The sequence below is a fragment of the Aedes aegypti genome, chromosome 1 (genome assembly GCF_002204515.2).
Source record: "Aedes aegypti strain LVP_AGWG chromosome 1, AaegL5.0 Primary Assembly, whole genome shotgun sequence".
NCBI lineage: Eukaryota > Metazoa > Arthropoda > Insecta > Diptera > Culicidae > Aedes > Aedes aegypti.
In genome coordinates, this window is record NC_035107.1 from 25,148,231 (window position 1) to 25,167,982 (window position 19,752).

Consider the following 19,752-nt stretch of genomic DNA (forward strand, 5'->3'; position numbering starts at 1 on the left):
CAAGACTCATATCCAATAATTATATTTGCAATAGTCATTTATTTTGTATTAATACTGTAGATTCTAATCTATGTGAATGTGGTGCATCTTATCAAGATATTGATCACATTTTTTGACGTTGGATAACGTCTTACGGCAACATACTGGGGTACAATTTCGAAAAACGAAAAATCGCTCGCGTCACGAAAAGTGGTTAGATTTTGACTGTTAATAACTTACTAATGCCCGGATAGATTTTCTAGATTCTTGCACCAATCGATTGGAAATCTTTCTACGAATCTACTCCAACAATGAAAACTATTGATTCTCATGGCTAAACTATTGGAAAATTGAGAAATATCGAAGCATGTCTTATTTTTCAAAGAAAAGCACATTTTTCCTGTGTATTCCTGACACAGACATCATTGAGAGATATCTTAGCCACTTTCGTCATTCGAAGGGAAACGCCCCTTTCGGTCTTCTTCTTACTTCTCTTTATTATCTCGTGTTCAGTCAAAGCCAATCAAATTCCACTTCACGCGCACGCGCACGACCGCATTTTAATTCAATCGTCTTCGGTAATCTTTTGGTGTGTTTCTGTCTAAGAATGGAATGAAAACCCAGTTCGATCGATTGTGACTACCATCAACCGTCCTTATCAGGACGACAATTTAATTTTGAAAGAGAGTTATGAGAATTTTACACCGTGAAGAGCGACATTACTGGTGAATGGATGTGATGGATTCATATTTCGGTCAGTCATTTGCCACATGCATGCCAAAGCAATCAGTATAAACTTGTCGAATTGAAAGCTAAAACTTATCAGCAACAGCTTTGTTGATGATTTGATTTGGTAAGAAATTGTCGATCGAAACCAAATAAGCGCATAGAGAAAACTGCAAAAATGCTACCGCCGCCCGACGGGAACCTAGGTAAAACTTTGTTTGCCGTTGGAAAACTAATCATCCGAAATTTAAATTGGCAATTAAATAAATTAATTAATTAATAATAGGTGAAATATCTTAAGCCGTAACTCTTTTACGTGGAATACATTGTTGTGGCTCTGAAAAGGGCCGTTTTGCTTGAAATTGCGTCCTAATTCAATTTAAACTCGTTCGCCACGGATACAACGAGCCAGCTAGAAGGCCTTCGGCATGATGGTGACACGCTTGGCGTGGATCGCGCACATGTTAGTACCCTCAAAGATAGGCCTCGCTCGCTTCCTGCTGGGCCATGACGCCGAGCTGTGTAATCGCAGATCGGTCTTGAAGTCCTGAGCGATTTCACGGACCAGGCGCTGGAAATACAACTTGTCGATCAGCAGCTCCGTAGAATTCTGGTAGCGACGGATCTCACGCAGAGCGACCGTTCCTGGCCGATAGCGATACGGCTTCTTGACTCCTCCGGTGGCTGGGGCGCTCTTGCGAGCGACTTTCGTGACCGGCTACTTGCGAGGGGCTGCTTTCCAGCCATCGTCGTAGTAGTGTTCTCTGAACGGATTGAAACAAACGAATGATTGAATTTGCGCGGCTGCCGGTCCCTTTTATGACCTTCTCTTGCGAGCGAGCGAGACGAACAGTGAACAGCGAGCGAGCAAGAAGAATTCATCCATCGCGTACCGCATAAAAGCAGCCGAGCCGGCGGCCGAGCATCAGTTTTGTTACAATCGTTGCCGAAGTTAGACCGGCCTCGGAAAAGGAAGCGCCAAGCGTGACAACATCCATTGCATCATCACCAAGCCCGCCATCCGCCGTCTGGCTCGCCGTGGCGACGTCAATCGTACCTCCGGTCTCATCTACGAGGAAACCCGCGGTGTGCTGAAGTCATCCAGAATTCTGTCGGCTACGCTCTGAAGTGGCAGGGCCATACGCTGTACAGATTTGGAGGCTAAATCGTCCCCATCACCGACAGCAAAACTACCACTGAATTCACAAAACCTGAACATGAAATGGCGATCGACGATATCCTCACCCAACCGTCCTTTTCAGGACGACAATTTAATTTTGAAAGAGTTTCGAAAATATTTCACACAACATTATTGGCAATAGTCACAGCAACAGAACTGTCGGTGAATCAAAAATAATAGTTTTGGTGAAATTTTTAGTGATTTGCGGTAAACATTTTACCAAAATCAGTAAAATTCCAACAATATCTACAAATTTTGTTTACCGAATGTTCCGCTGCTGAGTTATTATCAAAATTCGTAACTCACCCTTAGTGTGTGGACAAGAAAACCAGCATCAATAATTAACAATCATTAAGGTGAAGAAGAATCGAAGCCAAACCTCAAATTTTCAAGAGCACGGATCTGGAGAACCGAAAACCCGTTTGAGCTGAAAACTTAATCGATTGGTCACCACCAGCGAGTGACCAATCGATTAAGTTTTCAGCTTAAACGTATGTTTGGTTCTCCAGATCCGTGCTCTTGAAAATTTGAGGTTTGGCTTCGATTCATCTTCACCTTAAGCTGCTGCAAATCCAGTGTTCGGTTTGTGAAATCGCTGGCTACGAGATGGCTGAAGAAAATCAGCTCAAGCCGCTTGTTCAAGCGCCCATCATCATCGCCACCGCAAATCTTATCGGGCGAGGAGGATTTCAACCTGTTCGCTGGCAAAATGTGTCCGCGTTACTCGATTCTCACAGTTCAATCGGCCCTTTTCAGTGCCAACAAATGTGTACTAAAGAGTTATTTGTGTAATATTTGCTAATGTGTTTACCATATTCTTACATTTATTCATCTCGTAGCATCATACAATATCTGATTAGTTATGAATAATTGACAAAACGACAAATCGAGAATGTTTCCGAGTCGTGCTGTCGGAATGCAATAAATATATTTTCTATTGTTAAGGAATGATTCAAATATTACATAACCCAAAATGTGCCAGTTCTAGACCCCCTCCTTCCCCACGTAACAACTTTTGTATGGAAGATTTAAATTGTGTATAAGGGCTGTAACACTATGGAAGACCCTCTCCCTCCCCCTGTGACGGAACGATATATTTGAACGATAAGGCCTGATGTCGTCACTGCGTTCGCATGTTTTCCAATCTCCGTTGTGATGCGCCGTCATTGCCAAAGCCAAGATAAAATTTTCCTCAGTACCGCCAGATGCAATTTCTTCTTCGCAGACGCAAAACTTATCTTCTTTTTTTGACGTTGGATAACGTCTTACGGCAACATACCGGGGTACAATTTTGAAAAACAAAAAATCGCTCGCGTCACGAAAAGTGGTTAGATTTTGACTGTTAATAACTTACTAACGCCGGGATAGATTTTCAAGATTCGTGCACCAATCGATTGTAAATCTTTCTACGAATCTATGCCAACAATGAAAACTATTGATTCTCATGACTAAACTATTGAAAAATTGGGAAATATCGAGATATGTCTTATTTTTCATAGAAAAGCACATTTTTCTTGCTGTTATAAGGTTTTGACGTTTTGAAGTTTACATGTACACGCAACTTTAACATCGATTTGAGTAAAGAGGAGAACATAGAGTTCGCGGTTCATGGAGAAGTACCTCAACCTCAAACTGGCTTCGAAACTCACTAAAGCAACCAATCTTAGTGGATTATGCGTGGACCTAACGTTCAACCGAAATCTTTGTTTAGGGAGCAAGAGTTACCGCTCATGCTTCTTCTTCCGGTAACCGAACCACCAAAATAATAACACACAATGTCCATAATATGTCAGAATTGACATGCAACAAATAGTATGAAAATTGATTGGATTTTTATAAGTAGAAATCTTTCATAAGCTTGTGACGGTCTCAAGCCAGGAAATAGAAGAAGCTAACGTTATCCAACGTCAACTTGGCGGTCGTATCTCGGAAACAACCTCTTACTTTTTCATTGTCAGACGTATGTTATGCCAAGGAGAAAAATTATTGATAGTTTTCAAAAATTAAATCATTCTGTACCTACATCGGTTCGAGATATTCTTGTTAGTAAATCTCTTGTTATAATGAAAATTCTTTTTGAATATTTAAATGAAATTCGTTTTATTATTTGATATAGCCTTTCAAATTTTCTTTTCAGATTTCAAGAAACATATTTGTCCCTCAACTATTGTTTCCGGTTGAGCCTTTAGTATTAGTTTTACTTATTTTATAACTTATTTTATAACGTATTTCGAAAAGATGAAGAGGTTTTGCGCCCTTTTGAGAAGTATTTTGGAATAACAAATCACTCAAAAGGTTTTCCCCTCTTCCAAATTTTTGTTAGAATAAATAAATAAATAAATAAATAAATAAATAAATAAAAGGAAACGTCAAATTTGAAAACATTCCATTTATGGACACAGGCAGGGTCCATAATAGGCAAAAGGACAATAGTTTTTTAAATGTATATTTAGCTGTAAAAATCTAATGATTTTGGATGTTTTGAATGCGTACTATGGAGTAAAGATGGAACTTGTTGTTGCGCTGCACAAAACGTATATCCGTCTGAGATATCATTGCAGAAGAGCATCGAGAATGAATTTCAGCTATGAACCCCATTACTAGCAATGAAACCCTATATGCTTTGATAAAAAATGTTTAATCGTTTAATGTTGTATGAAGAAAGCCATCGAACTTTAAGTTATATAAAATAAAAAAAATCCAAAAAAATATTTGGTGAGCATCATTATGCACAGCAAGAAATTGTTGCCCAATGTCAGAGGGGACGTAATGCCAATAAGAAGAAGAAGAAACCCATTAAATATCTAAACAAAAATACCTACACCTCCGCAAAAAAAGCAAATCTAAACACCTGACTAAGCATTATCAACAACAAGAGAAACCGTGTAAATATCGTTACATCTTCGGCAAATGTAACATTGCTTGCGTACGAGCCAGTTGGCGCAAGCTCTCGATTCGAGTACCCGCCATGAGCTAGTATAAGTACTAAGGCTATAGATAACTACTCGTTTAGTATATACTTATTGCCAGCCAAAACCCCACACACAATGCTGAATCACTTTGTTCATGTCTATCCTCTGACGCCGCCCTCCCCTGCGAGCGAACGAGCGCCTTCATTCATCTGTTGTCGTCGTCGAATCAATGTAGATACCGTAACCCGGGGTCATATTAATCACTGGGAGACTTTGATCAGGTCAATGGAAAATAGAAATTCTTTCCAAGGCTGCTGAATAACTCGTTGGCATCAGAGACATCCAATACTTTCTAGTTTATGGTTGTCTAAAGATGATTTTAATTTTTTAATAGGATCGTAAGTGAGATATCTATGAATAATTTAAGAAGCATGTTTTGAAATACTATCCCTACCAATCACCAATACAACTGCTTCGGTATCGATAATGGATCCAAGCTCAGCAAAGTCATGTTATCGAAACATGTCTATTTTTGTACTTGCCTGACAATAAAGGCACATATTCACAATCATCAGCTAATTTTGCTTATGTAATTTAGTGACGAAATTCTTCGCCAAAATCATAAGTCATACTTTCAAGTTTCAATAGAAATCATTGTAGTGCCAAATCATTATTATTTCTTCTGGAAATGTTAAGTATTTTTGCCTCAGTGTAACCAATACTGCTGGAAAAGTCAGTACTAAGCAATCCCGTAATGCTAAGCCTACATCCAAACTTTCAATGTTTCAAATCTCGCATAACTTGTGATCTCGCTCTAAAAGCCATTGCTAACCAAGTGAGTAGCTTATTGTTTCTAAACAAATAAATGGACCAAAATAAAAAAAAAAACTAACTATGCGGGAATTCTAAGGAGAGATGAAATAACAAAAAGCTGTAGAACAGTGATCAATCAACCCCCGGCTTACGGTAGTAGCCGACAGTATACCAACACAAGAGCACCTCAGCACCTGACACGCGAACGAAACACGTTGCCAGCTACTTCAGCTGTTGCAACAAAAGCTTTTGGCTGCTCATTCTCGTTCAAAGAGGAAAGATCTTAATCTTCCCCCCAGTTCTTCGGAGTGATCCCATTTGAGGGGGGTCCTTTTTCGATGGCCACGTCCCACACTCAGCGTCACGAGTACAGATCGTGACTGACCACGACAGGAAACATCGACAATTTGCATCCCCGTGCGAATCAATGCGCAGCTGTGTTCCGAGTCGACCCTTCGCGAAACCTTTGTTCGCTGCGAAAGATAGTAAACACAATTACAACAACGCCAATCATATGAGCAATCGCCAATTTGCGTCGTTTTATTCGCACATTCTAGATTCTCTTAGTCATCGAGCTAGATGGTTCAAGCTTTGGATTGCATCCAAATCTGTATAAGTATTTCAAATTTCAATAGTAGTTATAGATTGGAAATGTCTCATTTTTGGCACCACTGGGTGGGGAGAATCGCGTCGTCAAGGACACGCATCAGAAAGTAATTTTGTTTCCGAGCGACGACTACTAGCAGTGGACATACATACACTAGGGTGTCCCAAAATTCACTTTGTCAAAAAAGGCTTGGCCGAATGCCATTTGTCCGAAATTGGAAATAATAGTTAACTATAGTTCGTATGCATTTGTAATGAATTTCAAAGCTGAATTTCAAAAAACTAATTCAACTTATTCTGAAGAAGGACAAATCAGCATTGATATATAAACAATGAGCTCTTTAGTGTTAGTTCAAGAAACAGTCATTGCTGAAAGAACTTCCTAAATGTAAGCAATTTTTCACTTCTCTGCTAGCGGTAATAGCTGCCAGCATTTTGTTTGTAGTCAGCTTTTGACAGTAGCTAAATCGGTTCAAGACTAATTCGTTATTCCGCAGGATTGGTTTTCTTCGATCCCTCGAATGGTATTAAAGGTATTATTCCGTAGTTCTAGCAATCACATGTTTCGGCTTCTTCTTTCCTCAAACAGTGAGCTTCTTCACATACATCAATGTGTTCACCGAGTCGTTCGGTTTGGTGTAGGGTTTATTTCACACGTTGCAAATTAATCTTGCATGTGAATGACATCTTGCCTAAGTTAACCCTTGAGCTAAAAAAATATATTTTGAGTAAAACTCTTCATGAACGTATTATAAGCCTTAATTCTAATAACTTTCAGAAATACCGTAAACGTACCATATTTGACGCGGGTCCAAACTTGACGCATTTTCTAATTATTTTTATAATAAATTAATTCTAGTTCAGAATAGCATTCAAAAATTTATTCCTTAATCTTCATTTACATGTTATTGTAAGATTTCAATGAAAAAAGTTTATTTTTGATTAATAATAGGCATAAAATAAAAATTATTTGAAAATGCATCCGACAAGTGCGTCAATTTTTTCATTCCTTAGTGAATGTGCTAAATATTTTTAATCAATTTTCATGAAAATATTATGCTGTTTTACAGCAATATCATTAAGGACATATAGGAAGGAATCCCTGTCATGGCAGTGAAAATGGCTTCCTCACATATACAAACACATTTCTGGAAGTCCACATTATTTCTCAAAATATTTCACTTACCTACACTAAGTTCACTCCCAAATTGCTAACGAGACATCAGAACACAATTACCTTACGTTTTCCGTAGTTTTAACACTAGTAGCTGGTGGAAATTCCATGGACCGTGCTAATTTTCAAAACGGACGTTTAACTTTGCTACAATTGTTTACACTTATCCACCAGCGAACAAAGAACACTTTCCGCCGAGATTTACCACTTTCGCTAAACGTAGAACCTCCAACACAGTTTACTGTCACTACTTGTTAATTAAAGAACAATTACTGGTGGATTTCCGATGAAAACAACTTAAAATTTCACCAAACCGTGCTAAAAACAATCACTAGATCACAGCAATTCGCTTTTTTTATTTTTCTAATTTTACGCTGGCTGCTCGCTTGCAGGGCTGTCAGAAACGTTGATGGTTATGTACGACATCAAGCAATCTTATTTAGTCGAAGGAGAAAAGACTCAAATTGAAGTAGCGATTACTGGCAACAACGTCTTATCAATTATAATTTCACTATTACCAACAAATAGGAGAATATTTTTTGTGTACCACTACTTTTATACAGTTATTAGTGGATTCAAAGGAGTTTCACCTTAACAACAGTCAGTAATATTCTTTTATTCATAAATTGACGTCGAAATTTTTCTATTTATAAGGTTTAAGACATATTTTTGTATGAACATCTTGTGCGTCAAATTCCCTGGGCTTGGAATTATATTTTCCAGGGAGCGATGAATTTTGATAATTGATCGCTGTTGTTAGTAGTTTTGATTAGATGTTGGGTGAATTTCAAAGCAATGGCAACCTCTTTATTACAAAATTTAGATTTTATCTTCTGACCTAAAGATTCTGGTTAAACTACTGTACTATGCAGTTGGGCTGCACTACGCTATCACTCATCAAAATTACTTTCACTTCGGGAAAATATAATTTCAAACTGGCGAGAAGATTACAGACTGAGGGTGGGTTAGGAGCACAATCAGACCCTTGAATGTGCAATGTGGGGTAGTAATTGGGAATGCCATTGACGGTTTGTAATCTTCTACGAGGTTTTCGAAAACCAACAGGGCGCGTGCACCGGGTTGCGGATAGGAGCAAAGGGAGATCAATAGCATCTACCTAAAATAATAGAGCAAAAAGCCGTTCCATGATTAGGTAATGTTTAGCGATCTTCTATGGTGTTCTAGTACTATAAAGTTCTTCACTCACTGGGAATTCTGGCCTTGATAATATCAATAGTGATAAAACATAAATTAATACCTAATACTTAATAAGTACAATGTAGCTTCAATGTAGTAATAAATGAAATAAAATCAATTTTCTATACTTGATACAGTTTTGAAGACAATCAATGAGTGAAAGAACTACCTATTAGAAAAGCCACATCAGCTAAGGCTATACATATACAAATGTTGGTCATAGGGTCATGGCGAGCATTCGGTATGTATGTCTATGACTGATTCTTATCTAATAGGGGCACTAGAAGACCACGCGGACAATTTCGAAACAAATTATTTTTATACATCGGTCTTACGATCCGAAAGGCTCAGCTATGCTGCAAAGTTTTTGTAAGCTATTCATTACTACTGTTTAATTGTTTATAATTCTAACAAAACTACATAATTAACTCATTACTAATCACTGTTCCTATATTCCCTTTTTCTCTCCTTCTTATCTGTTGCATGATTATGAGCATCACTAATATAATGCATGAGCATGCACAATAAGAATACTTTCAGGATTGAAAGCAGTACATGGATACCTGGATAGAATAGCTTCGAAAAGAGTGCTCAAAATAGAATATTTCTGGTCAGGGAAGTATAATCATCAAGGGTATGTAAAATTTTTCCATTATTAACTCATAGATCAAACAAACTAATGAACTAATAATATCAACTATTTTTATATAAATCAGCATCGTCAATCATTGCAAAAACAGATAAATTTTGTAAAGTTATCACCATCGATTGAATTGCGCTCTTTATAGTGTTCAATCAGTATCAAAATCTCCTAAAGCGAAGCATCGTGCCATCAGCAGCCCTTAGCATCATTCTCATATTGTTATTATTTTGTTGTTTATAAAATTTCTAGAAAGCGATCAGCATATTCTTTCTTACTTGTACAATGGCCGATCTATTTGGAATTTTAATAAGTCAAATCAAACTTCAAAACTCAAATTAAATTGCTTTCAGCACATTTACATTTTGCAGCATTAATCGCATTACTGTGTCAAGTCTTCTCCAATTCCCTATACCCTACCCCAACCCTTCTTATCCTTTCCGATGGTGTTCAAGTGGTCCGCATAGACTATTACGGCCATTACCTATCCCTTCCCCCGGCTTTGGACTGACTTGCGCTCTCATTGCCCCACCAAACGCTGCAAAATGAAAATGAAAATGAAATGAACATCTTGTGCGTCAAATTAGGCACACAATGTTCCTAATTATTTGCTATTTTGTTTAGCATGTTTTGTTGAATCGAAAATAGGAAAAGAAATATTTATGGTGATTGCATTCAAAAAATCCGTCCGCAGAACAACCCAATGCTTTATGTAATCACATGTAAAGGGTAATCCATAGATTACGTCACGTTTTTAGGAAGAGGAGGAGGTTCAGGGAAACGCAACGATTCATACAAAATATTCGCATTTTTCATAAAATAAATGTGGCCAAGGTTGAGCGGGGTTGGAAATTGAACTATTTATCGCGGTTTATGGACGTCTCGTAATGTTTCAAGGAAGCTTCAATAAATGCGTCAGGAGGTGAGCTGTAGGTTCAATGGTTTGTTTCGTATAATTTATACAATAGGGGGTGTCCACGTATCTGTCACAAAAAAATACCATTTTCTAGAAAACCTCCGCCCATCCGCCCTACGTCACAATTTTTATATGGAGCCTTCAAAAAACTTATATGATTCGTCACATCTTGCAGATTACCTCCTACCCCCTAATAACATGACGTACTTTATGGTTCTCGATCTATTTCGAGGCCCATACTGCCGTTAGTTCTACGCATATTTGTCCCGCGGTCCATAAGGGTGACATAGAACATGGGACAAGCATAGCAAAAGTACTACCGGAGGACGTCATTCAAAACTTTTTTCCAAAGGTTCCAACTATTATGTGCACTCTAAAGCGCTTTTTTCAATTAATTAAACTATTGAATACTGAAACTCTAGTATATTTTAAACTTTAGCAATTATTTGTTAGGATTCTACCCCATTACCCCGAATGCCATTTCCCCGATTGCCATCACCCCGAATTCCATTACCCCGGATGTACCATTACCCCGAATTCCATTACCCGGAATGCAATTTCCCCGAATTTACAATTTTCATGACAGGACGATATTGATGACATTTCCCCACGATATTGGAATTCGGGGTAATGTAATTCGGGTTGATGGGTCGTTCGGGGTTTTGGAATTCCGGGTAATGGCGTTCGGGTTAATGGCATTCGGGGTAATGGGATTCGGGGTAATGGGGTAGAATCATTTGTTAGTGCGTCAAATAAGGAACATAGTGCGTCAAATTAGGCACATTGAAGAATTGATGCGTCAATTAAGGAACCTAATGTGTTCCACAAAAAGTCAATCAAACATGAAGAAAAAAACGTTTAATATTTTTTTACTGATTTTTTCCTAGTTCTATAATAGTTGAGCTAGCATATGTTCAAATTTCAACAAAATCGGAAAGATTTAGACGATTTGACAAGTGTTTGAATTTAGAATTTTCTTAACCGCGTCAAATATGGTACGTCCACGGTACTTCTCGCTTGAAAGAACTGCTTATAATCAAAAGAATAAAAAATCTCTTATACAAATTTGAACAAGTGTAATGCAAATAATCGTTGTGTCAGTATAAATTCGAAGAACTGCCGATGATTTAAAGAAGGAAAAAATTCTAAATCAAAATATAAGCTAAATTATTGCCAATTGTAATGAAACTAGTATAACTCGAAAGAATAGCCTATGTTCAAATGAAGGACAAATTTCTGATGAAAAACAAAAACACACTAGCACACCGTTGGTAACCCACAGACAAATCAACCGTCAGTTCAGAGTCTTAACGTTATATGGGGAGCTCACAACTTCGTCCTGAATTAAAGGGTCGATTCTATAATTTCTTTATAGATAAACATGACGTCTCGTCACATAAAAAAAAAACATCAAATTAATTAGCTAATCAGTTATTGGGCCACACTTATGAATCCTACACATCAGCGTGCTAGTAACTATTTTTTTTTCGTAATTCGGCCAAACGGCATTCGGCCAAACGACCCATTCGGCCAAATGGCATTCGGCAAAATGGCATTCGGCCAAATGGCATTCGGCCAAATGGCATTCGGCCAAACGGCAAACGGCGTTCGGCCAAATGGCCGGACACCGATCGTCGCACATCATGAACTTCATCTCCGGCCTCGACTTCTATGGCAGTGTCGTAATCGTCCTCTCGACAAAACGTTGATTCATCGAAACCTTCGAAATCGCTATCCTCGGATGATTCGTTGTCGGCCCTCGGTTGCTCCTTCTCAACCTCAACGATAGGTTCACCGACTTCTTCAGACTTCTTGGCCACTTGCTTGAATGGATAAAATACGACGCCTTCATCAGTACTTCCATTAAAAAAAGAAGACACGGACACCGTCTTCAGCCATTTAGCTGCACAGACTGTAACTTAACACTAGACAACGGACAAGCATGCTCCAGTGGCACAGCCAAGAAACACTCCTGACGGAAAGTTTCAATGGCTGCAGCGGGAATCGAACCCACACCCCATGACACGATGCGCTTAAATGCCTGACGACACTAACCGCATGTCCATGTGGCCCGCAAACATCTTCCGCTGGAATGAACCTGACATCATGAGGCACGACGAGCTTTTTCGTCGCTAGATCCAGAAAACGATAGCCCTTATGTTTCTGCGAGTAACCGACGAACGTCATTTTTATTGATTTTGGGTCCAGCTTGGAACGCTTCTCCTCCGGAATCCACACATAGGCTTGCGACCCGAACAACCGCAGATGACTAACGTCAGGCCCAATCCTTTTTCGGCATCTTGGCATCAAGTAACAGGTACCTTCCCATCTTGACTAATAATCGGTTCTTCCTTTCCGATACTCCATTGTGCTGCGGCGTATGGCTGGTGCTGAACTGCTGTCGAACACCCTCTTGACGACAAAACTCAGCCAGTTCTCGATTTTGGAATTCACCACCCTGGTCCGATCTAATTATTTTCGGCGGTCTGCCAAACGTGGTCTTCACCTCTCGCACGTATTGCTTGATGCATTCGGTCGCTTTCGATTTCCGTCGCATAAAGACATTAAGAATACCGTGTGAAGTCGTCCGTTGGAGTTGGTGTATTCATCGGTCCGCACAGGTCCGTGTGCACCGGGTCCAGAGGTTTTCTTCTTGGATTTCTTCGGGAAAGGTAATCTTGAAAACTTACCCACCAAACAGCATTCACAGACGGCCTTGACTCCACAGTTCACAATCTTGATACCGGTTGCCAGATTATTTTCCTCCAGGTCACCGACTGTTTCAGCATCTCTGTGGCCGAACATCCTGTGCCACGCGTGTTGGCAATTCTCCGAATGATTTGCGCTCCGTGCCACTTGTGCATTGTGAACCACTTTAAGATTGTACAATCTGGCAGAGACGTAGCCAACTGCTACCTACTACCTTCTCGTTTTTGGCAATGCGACAGTTGCTCCTCTTTTCGTAGCGGATCTAACACAGAATAGATTTGCTTCGAGAACGAACGAACAGCGTATTGTTGAGAGTCATGGTATTGACAGACTTGTCCGGTCCAGCGTACTGAAACGACACACACCTTTGCCAGCAGATTTCGTTTTGATCCCGTTCGCCAGCACGACGTCATTGGTGATGGTCTCGTCCAACGATTCGAAAAATTGCTTGCTAGCAGCCATGTGCAAGGTAGCTCCGGAATCTGATCTACCACCTACCTTTGCCATGAAAGCGTACTCGTCAGGACTGTTGCGAACCACCTTGGCCTTGGTGCTTCTCCTATGCTGCTTCAGTTCATTGTTCTTCGGTTTTACTTCCCGGCTCTGCGCCAGCGAACGAAAGTCCTTCTGCTTGTGTCTAACCTTCTGGCAATGATGGCAAATGATTGGTTTCCTCGTACCTGCCTTCAACACCGATTGCGCTCCTCCTAACATTGTCTTCGCAAGATCAAACGTTAGATCGGCGTCCGAACGACTTTCCAGAGCCAGGCTTTATTCGTCGTGGTTGTATCGTGGATCAGCTTCCGTTGGCTGTCGTCAACCAGAAGACCAATTGTGGCTCTTTTCTTTCTTCCATGCTGTTACCACTGCTGCGTTCGTTTCCAACTCTGCTGGGCAGGTTCCGGTTACGTACTCCCAGAGATCTTCTCGAACCAGTAGTAGCTCGATCTTGAATTTCCAGCTTGAGTACCGTCAAACGGGATGACTTGCAACACTTTTCAACTTCAATCAACCAAAACCATGATCTAAACGTCATCTAAAAATCTAAATTCCTCGTTGAACATTGAATGGCCGGCCCGCCCACAGAATGCGATGACAGAAGATTGAATCGGATTATTTTGTCATATCAAAAGTCATCAAAAAGGTGAAATTTTTGAAATGTCCTTGTGCGGGGTGACTTGCAACACTCAATGCTAATTTAGTTTTTGCCAACAAAATGTTGAAATTTTTTATTAGTCACACTTGTTAAGTATTGTTATTCATGTACGCTTCAATTCGAACCAGTACAAGAGCATTTTGAATATCTTTTTGTAAGAAAATAATTGAGCTTTTTTGTGTGAGAAAAAGAGACGTTAAATCGGTCCAATATCTTAACTGAAGAATATTTTTAACGAGTGTTTGCAGTTGCTAGATGAATTACAGTTAACTCTCCCTTACTCGATATTCCGTATCTCGATATCGAGTTAGAGAACCATAATAAAAGTTGGTTTTCATGGCTAACTCGATGGTCCCTTGGAACACAGTTGCATTGGTTTTGTGTTCTGTAACTCGATACCTCCCTAACTCGATGGTCCCTTCAATATCGAGTAAGGGAGAGATGACTGTATTACTCTTTTAATTATAAAGTAGACCTAACACAACAGTTTTTGAGTTTTATAAAACTCTAAATTGCTTAGAAATAAAGTGTTGCAAGTCACCCCGTATAGGTACATTTATATCATAATGATTTTTATTAAAAAGTTATTGCTACAATTTCGTAAAATAAAATTTGTCATATTATCACTTATTAGTTATAGAAACACCATGTAGAGTATTACTTTTGTAAATTAAATCTACAGTGAAACCTCCATGAGTCGATATTGAAGGGACCATCGACTCATGGAAATATCGAGTCATGGAACAGCAATCCTTTGGAAAGCTGATTCTAGGGACCATCATAGTAACCATGAAATTTTGTTTTTAGTATGGTTCCATGAGTCGATATCGAGTCATGGAACATCGACTCATGGAGGTATCACTGTATCTCATGTTTTCAGGTCACGATTTTAAACCTCCATCAAACCATTTAAAAGAATTATGTTTAATGTATAAATTTATTTAAAATAACAGCTTTAAACGTGGTAGTTACTTGAATTGTGAGTCACACGTATTGAAGCACCGATTTGAAACAAATTTTCTTTTGAAATTTGGGTTTTATAGTGAAATTTAGTTGTAAATTACAATGTGTTGCAAGCCACCCCGTTTGACGGTAGTTGCTTCCGTTCAATCGGTTTATTCCCAATTTTTCCACCGTCGTCATCCTTTGCTTCGAAAAAATGGCGACAAGCTCCCGAACGCGACTAACTTATGCACAGCGAAGAAAAAAAAATTTGCTGATTGCTATGGAGACCCATAACCTATTGGGAGGGTATGGAGCAGAGTAAAAAAAAAGTCCAGCCGGTTTGAGTGACTAACAACTTATAACGTTTTATTCTTGTAGAAAATCAAGGCTTACTTAGTATCTAATATAGCTTTCAAGTTCTTCAGGGAGTTCTGTTTGATCTTCGACCTTGACGATTGCTCCTTGGCAGTGCGTCAAGAAAGCCCGAGCAGTCGTCAGTTGTTTTCCCTCTCGGGTCGTGCGCTTATTTTCTCTGAGTGCTTTTATATAGCCGAGCAAACGAGTTAAGCTGAATGTGGATTGTTGCTGCTCAGTCAAGGATGACGGATCAATTGGTGAGCTCGTTCCATGCTACTATTTCTAATCTATAAAATATGTATGACTGCACATTTAATCGATACAACGGTAGAACGTAAATATGATTTTTCAACAAACTATGAATGGTTCGTCACTGTGAGTGTCGACATAAACTCTAATTCATGAATTATTTATGTTTAACATTTTTTGATTTTCAAAACACCCCTTTTTTAGCTTTATTTTTGTAATTATAAAAAAACTTTGAATGGTTCGACACTACAAGTGCAGACTTGCGAAAGGTTCACTTTATTCAACAAACTTTGGATGGTTCGCCACTGTAAGTGTCGGCATAAGAATAAGAGTGTTCTATGATGTTCCAGCCAATCGAGTTTTTGTTTCTTTTCAAATAAGTAAAATATAATAACACATGCTTTCGTCCTGACAGCTGTAGGAATGTTACATTTAGATATTTGTTCAACAAACTTTGAATGGTTCGTCACCTCAAGTGTCGGCATAATTTTCCTTTACATAGAAATTGTTCATATCAAATGAAAATATTATATTTTCATAAAAGCATATTTATATTTGACAAAAAGCTATTTATCATGGTCTAATCACTTATCAAAGTGAATCCTTTGACCCAACGATCCTCCCCATTAACAAACATCCTTCCCAGTAACCTTTGTGGAGATGCAGATGCAAACGCGGTCTCCAAATAGCAAAGGTTACACAGTAACATTCCTTCCCCCAATCCCACCTGACTGCAAGGACGTGGCCGGCGCCGTTATTGACCCTGTATAAATAGAGGCACTGAATTATGCACACTGAAGAAGATTATGGCCAATCCCAGCCGAACTTCTAGTTGATTCTTTGTGCATTTTCACATACTTCGGTCAATCACGGAATAGCAACCATTGATATTTGTAGTCAGTCTAAGCTAAGCTAAGCTAATATAGCTTTCAAGTTCTTCAGGTTGCTAAGCATCGGCATCGCTTCAAAAAAGCACCACCTGGAAGAGTTAGAGTGTGAAGAGATGGAGCAGCTCTATTGGTGTCAAGAAACGAGTAAGTTCTACAAGAAACCCAATGTATCCCGTAAAGGTTTTGTGCCGCGCGCTGAAATGTACCGGGATAAGGATGAAGGTATCTTGAAGGACGAACGTGCGATGATTGAAAGCTGGAAGCAGCACTATGATGACCAACTGAATGGCACAGAGGCGGAAGACCAAGGCAGCAGAAGAAATCGCTTCATCCGTACGGCGGATGAGGGAGACGTGCTAACTCCCACAGGATGCTATCGAACAGCTTGAGAACGACAAAGCAGCTGGGAAAGATGGTAATGGAGCGGATCTTATTAAAATGGGCCCGGATAAGTTGGCTACTTGATTGATAGTCAGGATCTGGAGTACAGAACAGCTACCCGAGGAGTGCAAGGAGGGAGTAATATACCCAATATACTAAAAGGATGCTTTCCCAGATCATGATTGAAGGCAAATACGTCGAAATATCTACTGGATGGAGGAACCGCGAGCGAGATAGAGCTCGCATTGTCAGACGTGTGATGATCGACGGAAATAAGTTCGAGGTGGTTGATTAATTTGTCTTACTACAGACTCCACAAGACCTTGCGGTCTGGTAAACTTCACCTCCGTACTATGAGTACCATGTACAAGACGCTGATATGACCAGTAGTCCTCTACTGGCATGAGACGTGGACAAGGCTCAAAGAGGACCTTCAAGCGCTGGATCTTTTACGGAGTGTGTGATAACGGGGTATAGAGGAGAAGAATGAACCACGAGCTTGCGCAACTCTACGGTGAACCCAGTATCCATAAAGTCGCCAAAGCTGGAAGGATACCATGAGCGGGGCACGTTGTAAGAATGCTGGCCAACAATTCTTGGAAATGTGGAGCGATCGAGAAACTGGAGGCTACCGGCCATGGATCGAGTTTGTTGGCGTAACATTGTGGCGCAGGTCATGTCTTAAAGGACGTAACGCCATCAAAAGTAAATTATTAACAAAAAAAATGTTCTTGTGGAACCTCCAAACGGTAGTTCACAATGTTGATTTGTTTTACTAACAATCAGTGCTGTTAAATATCACGAATATCACGTGACTTTGACAATTGAATATTGCTAATATCATCCTTCCCCGTGGAAAAAGTCATCGGAAAATGTTTTTCCCGGTGACATTTTCCAAATTACTATCGGTTGGCACAACTTGCTAATGGGATATTTCACATGGAAAAGTGCTATAAGCATTTGAAATTTTCCAAATTTTTTACATTTAACAGCACTGCTAACAATCTTAATATAATTACAGTGGAAGCTCGTTATAACGACAACTTTTATTGCGACCAAGGCTCTCTATAACGACATTTCTCGGACCCTTGAAGAATATTTCAGTGTTATAACTATTCTTTATAACGACTTTTCTCTATTACGACGGTCCCTTGCAATGTCGTTATAACAAGCTTCGACTGTAATATCTTTCAGTCTAGGGTTGAGCACCATCATCACTTTTCAAAACATTTTTTTTAATTTTTGGGACACCCTAACATACACGCACTTTCGCTTATTGTACAGGAATTCCACACGCGCCGCGCACGACCTTGCTCAAGTGAATTACCTTGAACTGCTTATTCTACTCTCCCATCAATCCGATTGCAACTTTAAAAACTACCTATTACTCACCCATATTTTTCCTCCGATTGCGGGGCATCTTGTTGCTGCTGGACTTCCTCCCGCCGCGGTAGCTATCGGACCCTATCTTGACGGCTGCTTCTGGCTACTTCTGCCACGACAAATAAATCCAAACTGCTTCGGCTTCGGCAACCGATTTCAAAATCAAGCCCCAATTCCTCTCTTTTTTTCTGCGCTGTTCTCTTTCGACACTTCCACAATTACGAGCACGAGTCGCTGTTGGTCGCTATTTCACTAGTTGTTGGCTAAATATATAAAAATTTGCTTCTTGCTTAATAACACTTCCGACCCTTTTCGATTCTTTCACTAGGACAAATCCGGTGATTAGCGTGCAGGTTGCTCACGTAACTGGGCGTATAATCCCTTTGCCCTTCAACCTATTAGGACGATGATCAGGACCTTCTCGTAGGACAACAGTTCCCGTGGGTTTTCTCGGCGCTTATGAAAGTTCCTTGACTGGGAGAACCAGTTTTATACAACAAACAGCACTTGTTGGCACTAATTTCCAATGATGACGAACGGTATTTATTATCACAGGCAGCAGCAATATTGTGCAATAGAACACCTTGCATGGTGTGCCTCTCCGCTCTCTTCCTTTGTTACTGCTTGCTTCCTTCCTTCTCTCCTACAAAAGCAGAACCGTCCCGAACTAAATGGGGCTCCGCACTAGCGCTTCGCGAATTGCTTGATTTACACCTTGCCAAGGAATTACACCACCGCTTGCAAGAAGGTTGCTCTCTTCCTTCCGGATGAAAACTTTCAGCACCTGTGACTAATCGCCTTCTGGGAACTTCCCACTCTGAATACTCCACAGATGGAATCGGACACTGCACACAAATTATCGATTTTCTGCACTGCACTGAAGCACTGAAATTTCACGCGTGTGCGAATGAGTTTTTCACCATTCGCGTTAAACCACTCTACATCAGCATCGGAATCGAAACAGCGCGCGGGGAAAAACGAGAAAATTTTTCTGACTTTGACAGCTGTCAGAAATGTGCGCGCGGCGCGTTGCGTTATGCCCTTTGGGAACGTTTTGCACACATCAGGGGTGGGATTGGAATTTTGGGCAACTCTGGCGCACCCTCTACACGCTAAGATCAGTCTACCCAAAAATGGGTAGTTGATTCACCCAAATTTGGGTTTCTGTTGCATAACCTATAATATGGGTAAATTATACTGATAAAATTTGGTAAAATTCACTCACTTTATGAGTAAAGCATGTTTACCTATATATGAGTACCACAAACTACCCATATTTGGATGAAAATAAAAAAATAACGACGTTGTCAAGAAGGAGGTAGCGAGAGCGGCTGGCTGATAGAGGTAAATTGCAAACTAAATATAATTTATAGCAGTTTTTAACTGATAAAGAAGTTCTTTTTACAGCATGCATTCCACTACGGAGAAATCTGCAGTAAGGTGAACCAGCGATGAACTTCCATCCGAGCTGATGCCATTTAACTCTCTTCCGGCAGTTCGGATTGAAAGGTGCGATTTGATTCTTTGGCTGGCAGGTTC

The 19,752-nt window shown here is 39.9% G+C and overlaps 1 protein-coding gene across 1 annotated transcript in view; it reads right to left on the bottom strand.

Moving 5' to 3' along the window:
* LOC5580053 (interferon-related developmental regulator 2) overlaps positions 1 to 19,206 on the bottom strand; it is a 45,361-nt gene extending 26,155 nt beyond the window's left edge. The window contains exon 1 of the mRNA XM_001654767.2: positions 18,223 to 19,206. Coding sequence (XP_001654817.2) covers positions 18,223 to 18,250 — 28 coding nt within the window. The 5' untranslated portion in view covers positions 18,251 to 19,206. The remainder of the gene's footprint in view (positions 1 to 18,222) is intronic.
* Between the last annotated feature and the right edge of the window lie 546 nt (positions 19,207 to 19,752).